This window comes from Empidonax traillii, unplaced genomic scaffold, assembly GCF_003031625.1.
Source record: "Empidonax traillii isolate 1590-97213 ecotype Southwest subspecies unplaced genomic scaffold, ASM303162v1 scaffold2817:size35659, whole genome shotgun sequence".
Lineage (NCBI taxonomy): Eukaryota > Metazoa > Chordata > Aves > Passeriformes > Tyrannidae > Empidonax > Empidonax traillii.
In genome coordinates, this window is record NW_020958010.1 from 26,770 (window position 1) to 35,659 (window position 8,890).

An 8,890-nucleotide genomic window follows, 5' to 3' on the forward strand; every position below is an offset into this window, starting at 1 on the left:
TGGCACCCCCGGCACGGGCACTGACCTCTCTCCCCGTTCTCTCCCCTCTCTCGGTGCCCGGCCAGAAAACGCAACCCGGCCTCCCCCCACGGGTGAGCTGCCAACCCCCCCTCTGTGTGTGCCCAGCCTCGCTCCTCGGTGTGCCCGTGTGCCCCAGACAGCTCTGCAGGGCCGGCTGTCACCTTGGCAAGGGGGGGCAGGTGGGCACCGGCGCGGGCCCTGCCCCGAGGAGGGGCAGATGGAGGTGCTGAGAGCAGCACGGTCCATCTCCTGCCTTCAGGCTTTCTGGGCAGTGCCCTCAGCATCCGTGTGCCCTCTGTGTGCCCCCCTCCCCCGGGGAATTCAGGGAGAGCAGGTGCCCCCCAAAAGCCCTGCTTTGGGATGGGAGCAGGGAATCCATCAGCGCTGCAGAGCCAAGGGCGGCGTGTCCCGAGTTGTCCCCACGAGGGCTCAGGGGGCTGTTGGGGCAGGGACGAGCCAATTTCCCTCTCTCCTGGTGCCAGGAAGAGGCAGATCTGTTTGGGGATGTTGTTACTGTTGTTCTTCTCTCGCCAGGTCCCCCCTCCAGCAGCCTGGCCAGGATCGGGGTGGTGGCTCTGAGCGAAGCCGCCGCGCTCGCAGCGGTTTTCTTGCTGTTCTACTGCAGGGACAAGCGAGGAGCTTGACTCAGAGCCTCTCGTCCAGCCAGTAATCCCAGAATCCCTGAGGTTGGAAAAGGCCTCCAAGGTCATCCAGTCCCCCCTGTGCCCCATTCCCACCTTGGCCCCCGGCCCAGAGCGCTCAGTGCCACGGCCGGGCCTTCCACGGGCACCTCCAAGGGTGGGCACTCCCCCAGCTCCCTGGGCAGTCCGAGGGCTCCACCCTGACAGATTTTGGGGCTTTTACACCAGCTGAGAGGCACAAAGGAGAGGGGGGGCCCTGCCCTGCTCTGGACCCAACCCCACGCTGGGGGAAGTGGTGGTTTGCAGACATTTCCAGGGAAGAAGCTCGGTGGGCACAGGAGGGGGAAGTTGGGGAGATGCAAAACTATTGGTTCCTGTTGCACCTCAGCAGTGGATCCACCTTGTGACGCTCTCCACCAGCAACCCCTTGCAAAGGGCTTTATTCCAGGTTTATTCTCCTTTCCCTTTTAGCTGTGGCCCACACAGTCAGACCTGCTGAGTTGTGCTGGGATTATAAAACACCCCAGAGTGGGTCAGTTGGATTTTACAGCCCTGCTGCCTCACCCAGGCCACCTCCACCATCCCCACACAGGACATTTCCACGGGGAAACAGGAGTTGCTGCGGGCAGGGGGTGGCTGAGCCACGAGAAGGGGCTGCCTCCTCCTCCTCCTCCTCCTCCTCCTCCCCCCAGCCAGAAATTCAGCTTCAAGTCCATCTGGAGAAGCTCAGCTGTTCCCCCAGAGATCAGTGGGGAAGATGAGGGGGGGAGATGCAGTGGGACATGGGAGGGGCTGCAAAACCCTCCCTGGGACAAAACCGAAAGTTTTTGTAACCTCTTGCAGAGCTCAGAAATAAAATTACTTCTCATTTTCCCCCCCCCACGTTGAACCCCTGCCCCCTGTTTGTCCCCAAGTGCCCACAGGCCCTTAGGAAAGCAGGACCACGGGGATGAGTTCCTGGTGTGGGAGCCCAAAATTTCTCCAGCCACCCTTGCCGGTGCTGCTGATCCTTCCCCTCGGAGTCACTCCCTGCTCTCACACCCAGCTGTGAGGTGGGATCCAGGGTCCCTCTCCCTTCTCCCAGCGCTCCAGGATCCAGCCAGGAGCCTTTAACCACCGTGAGCAGAGGAGGTTTCTTTTTCCCCTTCTCCGGGCACTTCCGAGCTGCTCGTGCCGCACCCACCGGAGGGGCTTGTGTGGATTCCTCAGGGCTGAGCAGGTGAATCCAGCCAGGATTTTGGTGTCCCATCAGCCAGGCTGGGCAGCTGCCCCCTGCCCTGAGAGAGGTTCAGGCCCTGGGCATCATCACACCGACATAAACCGTCGTGGTCTCCTGGGGGGGGCTCTGCAGCAAAGATTTTGGGAGGGGGCAAAGAGCTCAGTGAGGTGCCAGGGTGTGATGCCCAGCCAGGGTGAGGGGCAACCAGCCTTACCTGGGAGAGGGGGGGTTGTCCCTGCAGGGTGGGGGGGTCTGGAGGGCCGTGGGGGGCTCTGCCGGGGGCCGCGGGGGGGCCGGTGGCTGCAGCGTAGATGGTGCTGCAGGAGGGGGGGTCTGCAGCCCGGGGCTCTTTTGGTTTCTGCAAGGGGTGGACAAAGGGAGATCAGCGAAAGGCAGGTCCTTCCCTCCCTCCTCCCACCGTTTCCCGCCCAGTTTTGGTTTATTAGGAATGGGAAAAGGTGGGGGGAACCACCCCAAAGCCAAACTGGAGAGCACTGGGGGAGGCTGCAGCTCCCGGATTTATTCCCGGCGATTCCCAAATTAACGGTGACCGCGATGATTTGATTCCCGGCACACGCGGGGATGGGTGACCCTGCCCTCCTCCCATCGCCAGCCGCGGGGCTGGGTTGACACCCAGTGGCCAAAACACGACACGGAGGTTGCCACCCACGGAGGAGGCACCAACTGTGCCCACGATCCCCCCCCTTCCTGCAGCACTCGGGGTCTAAAGCGCCAAAGGAGCGTTTCAAGCGCTGAAGGACCCCTTTTTTTTCCCCTTCCCCCCACACCGGGGGTCGGGCAGGTCGTGCCTCACCTCCGCCCTCTGCACTTGGGAGTAGATGGTGTGCTCGGCGCGGTCCTGCGTGGGCTCCTGGTCAGCTGTGGGGGAAATCACAGGATAATTCGGGTTGGGAAAAAAAACCTCCAGGATCACCTGCCCCATTGTCCCCCCCCCCCCACCAGCCCAGAGCACTCAGTGCCACAGCCAGGACACCCCCCACGGGGTGGGGACTCCCCCACCTCCCTCCAAGGTCTTTTCATCCCCGGGGATTCACGAAGTGCCCACGGCAATCCTTGGTTCCCCTGGAGCTGGGACCCCCTCCCCACACAGACCCAGCCCACCACCCACTCGTGAAACTCCCCCCTCCCCACCTGGCAGGGCCGGACGGGGGGTCCTGAAGACCCCCAGGAAGAGGATGACGATGACGACCGCGACGGGCACCACCAGCAGCAGCACGAGGAGCTCCAGCCTCAGCCTGGCACCACCTGGGATGGGGAGCAGGGAGGGAAAGGAGGGCCCAGGTCACCCCAGAGCCGAGCAGGAGGAGCTGCAGAAGCCACTGGTTTTGGGGCTGTTTTTTTTTGGCAGAACAGGAAACGAGGTGGGAACTGTTTGAGCTGAGCTCTCTCTCTTTTTAATCAGCTCGAGACTGCACCAGGCAGCTAAAAACCCGCTGAGGGCCAGACAAAGCCCCAGAAATGTCTCTTGTGGCTCTTGGGGAGACAAGCCCTTTATCACCACCCTGCCACCCCAGAGGAGGGGCAGTTTGGGGGCAGATAAAGCCCTAAAAACATCTCTGGTGGCCTCCTGGAGCCTGGCAGGGAGGCAGCCCCTCTGTCCCAGCTCCAGTGACCCCACACAATGTGAGTCACTTTTTTTGGGGTAAAATAGGTGAGAAACAAGTTGAAACCCCCTCCCAGAACATCTCATTTCAGACTCTGCTTTTCCTGAGCGAGAATCCCCCAGAGCTTTTCCCACGGGGACCTTTTCCCGGCACAGGTCACACAGCAAGAGTCCCATCGGTGGTGGGACTTCACCTCAGTGTCCCTGGGGGAAGGGGCAGCCCCCCCCCAGAAAAATTCCCCCCCCTCTGGTCACAAGAAAGAGCTGAAAAAAAAAAAAAAACAAAACAACAAAAAACCCACAGAGCAAGAACGGGACTTTTGCCCCCAAAAACCTCCCGATGGGAAGTTGTTTTATCCTCCCCAAACCAACCTGGGAGGAGTTTCAGGCCTCTGAAACCAGCCTGGAGCACCAGGGCGTGGAAAGGGCTGGCTGGGGAGGGAGGTGGGACCTGCAGTCCCCAGGTCGGTGTTTGTGGGAAGCCCAAGCAGGTGGTTGATTTTCTTGTAAAATAAGTCCTTTCATGGGGAATGTAATGGGGTGATGAAGTGCCCTGCGGGGTTGGGAGGCTGCAGACAGTTGGGTTGGGAAGTGGGGGCCTGTTTGGCCTGGAGAAGGCTGAGAGGGGATGTCAATCAATCCGTGCTGATACCTCAGATATCCACACAAATATCTCATCTCAGGAATCCACAGAAATCTCTCAAACATCCCTAGAAATCTCTCATCTGAGCTGGAGAGGGGGTGGGGTGGGGGGGGGGGAGTCTCACCAATCCATCCAAACCTCTCAGCCATCCCTACAAACCCCTCAACCATCCCTACAAACCCCTCAACCATCCCTACAAACCCCTCACCCTTAAGAGGGGAATCTCATCCCACCCATCCATCCCAAACATCTCCCAAGAGACGTCCCAACCCCACCCGGCCGTGTCACCCCCTGGGTGACCTCCAGAGGTCCCTTCCAGCCCCAGCTGCTCTGGGATTCTGGGATTCTGGGATTCTGGGACCTACCCCCCGGCTCGTGGCTGCACTGGGAGGGGTGGAAGGTGACGGCCCGGCTGCTGACGGGGTTGGTGGCGGTGCAGACACAGGAGCTGCTCGTGTTCCACGGGGGGTAGGAGAGGTGCAGGAAGCTGCTGTTCCCAGAGCAGGACCCCCAGCCCCTGCTGTCCTGGCTGCCCCAGCTGTAGGAAACATCATCCCCTCTCTCCACCGTGCAGTTGAGGGCGAGGCTGCAGCTCCCGTTGGCCACTTCCCTGCTGACGATGCGGATGCTGGGATGGGACACCGGCTCTGGAGAGAGGGGGTTACCTCATCAGGTGAGCATTTACCACCCTCCCAACCTCCCAGACCTGCCCCCAGGGGCCGGGAGAATCCGGAATGTCCCTCCCAGGGTCGGGTTTCTCACCGTAAACCTTCAGCTGGATCTGCTTCACCTCCTCCTCTCTCTCCCTGCTCACGCTGTACTCGTAGATCTGCCCGTCCTGCCTGCTGGTGTTGAGGATTTCCAGGGAAAAGTCGGACTCGTGGAAGCGGATCTGCCCCTGGAAGTGGTTGGTGGGGTTGCCCCCCGAGTACTTGACCAGGACTTGCTTCCTGTGAGGTCCCCCCCGTTTCCAAACGGCTTCCCCGAAGTCCAGGCTGATGTTCCGGAGCCTGGGAGGGATCCTCAGGATCGTTGCCTTCCCCAGGGTGCCCAGCACTGTCTCACTCTCCCCCTGGTCCATTCCTGGGAGGAGAGTGGGGAGAAGGGCTGAGGCAGAGGGAGCTTCACCCCAACCATCCCCCTCCCCATCCCAGCTCTGCCAGAGGAGGGGGAATCCTCCAGAACCCTCAAGGATCAAGCCAGAAGTGTCACCAGGCCCAGCCTGGTGATCCCTGGGCTGGTTGCACGAGATAAGCCAGTTGAAGATGCAGCAGGTCCTTGGACTGCATCTCCAGGGTCCTCCTCCCCCACCTCCTGCCCGTGGGTGGCAACACCAACCCAACTGTTCCCCCACCCTGAGCTCTGCCCACCCCACAGACCCCCAGAAACAAAGGAGAGACCCCCCACCACCACCCTCAACCCCCACATCCTGAACCCTGAGAGGAAGCTCTGCCTCCCCTCTGCTCTTCCTTCCCCCTCCTCCCCTTCCCAGAGCTCTCAGAGTCTGATTTGCATCGGCCTCAAATTTACAGCAGCACCTTTGGGTGAGGAAGGATCTTCTCCCCTCTTACCCCCCTCCCCTCCCCCCCAAACTCTTTGCTGTGTTTCATTCAAGCCAAGTGACTCAGATTTGCCTCCAGCCCTGGGCAAACAGTCTTGTTTTTGTAGGAAAAAGAGCGTGGGAGGAGGTGCCACCTCAGCCAGCAGCGATGGGAGCGCGGAAAGGACCCCAGGGTGCCACCCCCACCTTTCCTGCCGCCTTCTTTCCATCGAGGGGGAAAAGAAAAGAGGGGGGGAATTACCCCCAGAACGGACCTGATGGCAGGTGGTTGAAAATGGATCGTCCTTAAGGTGCTTCCAAGCCAAAATATTCCATGATTTTATCCCTCGGGTGGCGCCTCCCAACAGCCCAAACAACAAAAAAACCCCCAAATGACCCAAACTGAGCATCACAACCAGAAAACCTACCCCCAAATGATCCAAATTGAGTATCACAAAAAAAAAATACCCCTAAATAATACAAATTGAGCATCACAAAAAGAATACCCCCTAAATAATCCAAATTGAGCGTCACAACCAAAAAAATACCCCCAAACAACCCAACCTGAGCATCACAACCAAAATGCTCCCAAACAACCCCAACTGAGCATCGCAAATACCCCCCAAATAATCCAAACCGAGCATCACAACCCCCCCCCCCAAAAAAAGAAACACCCCCAAAGAGCCCAAACCCAGCGTTCCAGGGAGGCAAAGGCACGAACCCCAGGCAGCCCCCAGGGCGATGAGCAGCGGCAGCAGCAGCGATGCCGATGACGAGCAGCCCATGCTGGGATGGCAGGGAGGCTCTGCCTGGGCCGGGGTTTAAAAATCAGCTGCCGGCTGTCCTTACGGGAACAGGTGCCCTCGAATCAGCGCCGTTCTCGTGGGCCATGAGTTTCCTGTTTTTTTGGGGCTGAATGCTGCTCTTTTTTTTTTTTTTTTTTTTTTTTTTTTTAATCTGCCTTTCGCTTGTGAATCGGAAAGTTATTCAAAGCGCCGGCTCGCGGTTCGGCAGAAACGACCCCAGGGGACCTGCAGGGGGGGAAGTGGAGCGTCGGGTTATGCTTGCAACAAAACCTCATCCTCCAGCCGAGGGTCCTCAGCTCCCAAAAAAAGAGAAAAAAAAAAGAAGAGGAAATAATAACCTGTGAGGAAATAATTCCTTCGTCTCGCTGCGTGCTGGAACCTCTGAAAAGATCCTAAAAGAAGCATCTCTCGGCATCCCCAACCGCCCAGGGGGTGGGACCACCTCGGTGCCCACCCAGAGGGGTTGGTTCTCACCCGTGGGAAAGCCCCGAATATCCCGGGATTGACCCGATTTGTGGGATCCACTGTCAGGAGGAGGATGATGATGGGTTGTCTTGGAAAACTCTCCCCTGGCAGAGGGAATCATCCCCTGCTGTCGGGGCTCAGCTTTGGGATCGAGGGGAAAGGCTTTTGCCTTCGGGTTTCTCCCAGTTTTGTTGCTCTCCCAGTTTTTTTTTTTTTTTTTCGGGAAGTGGCAGCAGCAGGAATTCACGCAGTGAAGCATCGCTGAGTCTTCGGCGAGTTTTGCCGTCAGCAAAATTATTTCTGACGGTAAAAACCACCCGAAACCGCCCCTGGGGGCATCCTGTGAGGCCCCTCCTCCCACCCAGAGAGCGGCCACTTCCCAATAATCAGCAGTTCGCAGCGGGGGGAAGAACCCAGCAAAGCCCTTCCCCCAGGAAAACTCCTTTCCCTTCTCCAAAAGCTCAGCCCGAGATCTCCTGGCTGGGAATTTGGCCGAGGTGAAGCACCAGGCTCTGTGTTTACTCCTTGCAGGAGGTTTTAGGGACTTCTCAGATCTTGTAAGAGGCAGATGAGCCCCAAAATTCCACGTGGGAATGGATCAGGACCCAAGAAAATATTTTCAAGGAGGGGGTGGGGGGAAGGACCTCTGCAAAAAATAAATATTGATGTTCAAACCCAGAAACGACCCCCAGAACAGGCAACCTGAAAACGTGGTGTTTGGGTAAAAATTTAATGTGTATAAACAGATGTTTGTCCTCAAACCCAGAGGGGAAAGCCAGAGGTGCCCCCTTGGCTCTGCCCCCTCGTCCTGAAAAACAGAGAATGCCCCCAAAATCCCCCCAGAGAGCCCTTGGGAAGGCTCAGGCTGGGTGGTCCCACTGGTCCCACGGCGTGAGGGAGAGGAGGATCTGCTGATGAACCCACGGAGGGAGGGATTAGGTGGAAATCATCTCCTCCAGCAGCCACGAGGTCTGGGAGCTGCTGGTGACGTGGTGGGGGGTGAGGAGGTGAGGACAGATGATGATTGCAGCGTCCTCAGGCCAGAGCCAGGTGGAAGAAGAGGAGGAGGAGGTGGCCCAGGAACACCAGCCCACCAGTGGCAGTGCAGGATGAGTCAGAAAAGGATTCAGCTGGAATCAGAGGGAGACCAAGGGGAGGGGGAGGGATCTGGAGTGATCCCAGTCCTTGATTCCTTCTCCAGGTGGGCTCCTGCTCCCCCTCATCAGCCCACAGTGCTGGGGGGGAAATGGTCCCACAGTTCCTGATCCAAGGGATTGCAGGGATCCCCCCCTTGGGGGTCGGGCACTTCTCCCACACAACAACGGGAGGAGAGAGGGAACAGCCTCCAGCTGTGCCAGGGGAGGGTCAGGTTGGGCCATGAGGAGGAATTTCCTCCTGGAAAGGGTGGTCAGGCCTTGGCAGGGGCTGCCCAGGGAGGTTTGGAGTGCCCTCCAAGGAAGGAGTGGACATGACCCTCGGTGGGGATGGGGCAGGGGGGGCGGACTCGATGATCCCGGGGGGTCTTTCCCAACCTCAGTGTCCCCAAAGCTGCTCTGGGGACCCTCCAAAGCCAAGACCACCTCCCAGCCCACCCCACAGGGCGGCTCTAACCCCTCCTACCCGTCCAGGAGCAGGGGTGCCTGTAGGTGAGCGAGGCGTTGTTGGAGGAGGCCGGGTTGCTGACCCTGCAGACGTAGGTGCCTTCCGAGGGGTTGAAGGAGACTTCCTGAATGGGGCCCTCCCCACCCTCCAGCAGGACCTGAGGGGGGGGGATCCACTCGTAGGTCACCTCCTGGAGCCCCACGGAGCACCTGAGGGTGGCGTTGCACTGTTGCCGGTCGCCCTTGGTCACCGTCACCGTCACCCGGGGCTTGGGCACCGCATCTGCAAGAGGTGGCAGAGAGGTCACCACCCTGTCCCCACCCTGTGGG

General features: G+C 59.2%; 2 protein-coding genes across 2 annotated transcripts; both read right to left on the bottom strand.

Annotated features, from left to right (window-relative positions):
* Positions 1-1,950: 1,950 nt before the first annotated feature.
* SLAMF1 (signaling lymphocytic activation molecule family member 1) lies at positions 1,951-6,473 on the bottom strand. The gene is made up of 7 exons (XM_027910165.1): positions 6,410-6,473; positions 4,911-5,231; positions 4,514-4,795; positions 3,034-3,147; positions 2,696-2,760; positions 2,096-2,239; positions 1,951-2,007 (listed from the first exon to the last, which is right to left on the bottom strand). Exons 1-7 carry the CDS (start codon positions 6,471-6,473, stop codon positions 1,951-1,953), a joined length of 1,047 nt encoding a protein of 348 aa, XP_027765966.1.
* A 1,521-nt stretch (positions 6,474-7,994) lies between these two features.
* CD84 (CD84 molecule) lies at positions 7,995-8,843 on the bottom strand (the record flags this gene model as incomplete). Its single annotated transcript, XM_027910166.1, has 2 exons — positions 7,995-8,089; positions 8,580-8,843. Coding segments are annotated over 2 exons (359 nt in total), but the record flags the coding sequence as incomplete, so codon positions are not given.
* Between the last annotated feature and the right edge of the window lie 47 nt (positions 8,844-8,890).

Excerpts from the sequence above, each read along its gene's own strand:
- SLAMF1 (XM_027910165.1), bottom strand. The coding sequence starts at position 6,473 with ATGGGCTGCTCGTCATCGGCATCGCTGCTGCTGCCGCTGCTCATCGCC. Across the intron at positions 5,232-6,409 it reads CGCCCTGGGGGCTGCCTGGG|GAATGGACCAGGGGGAGAGT; the intron begins GTTCGTGCCTTT and ends CTCTCCTCCCAG. Across the intron at positions 2,240-2,695 it reads CCCAAGTGCAGAGGGCGGAG|AAACCAAAAGAGCCCCGGGC; the intron begins GTGAGGCACGAC and ends CACCCCTTGCAG.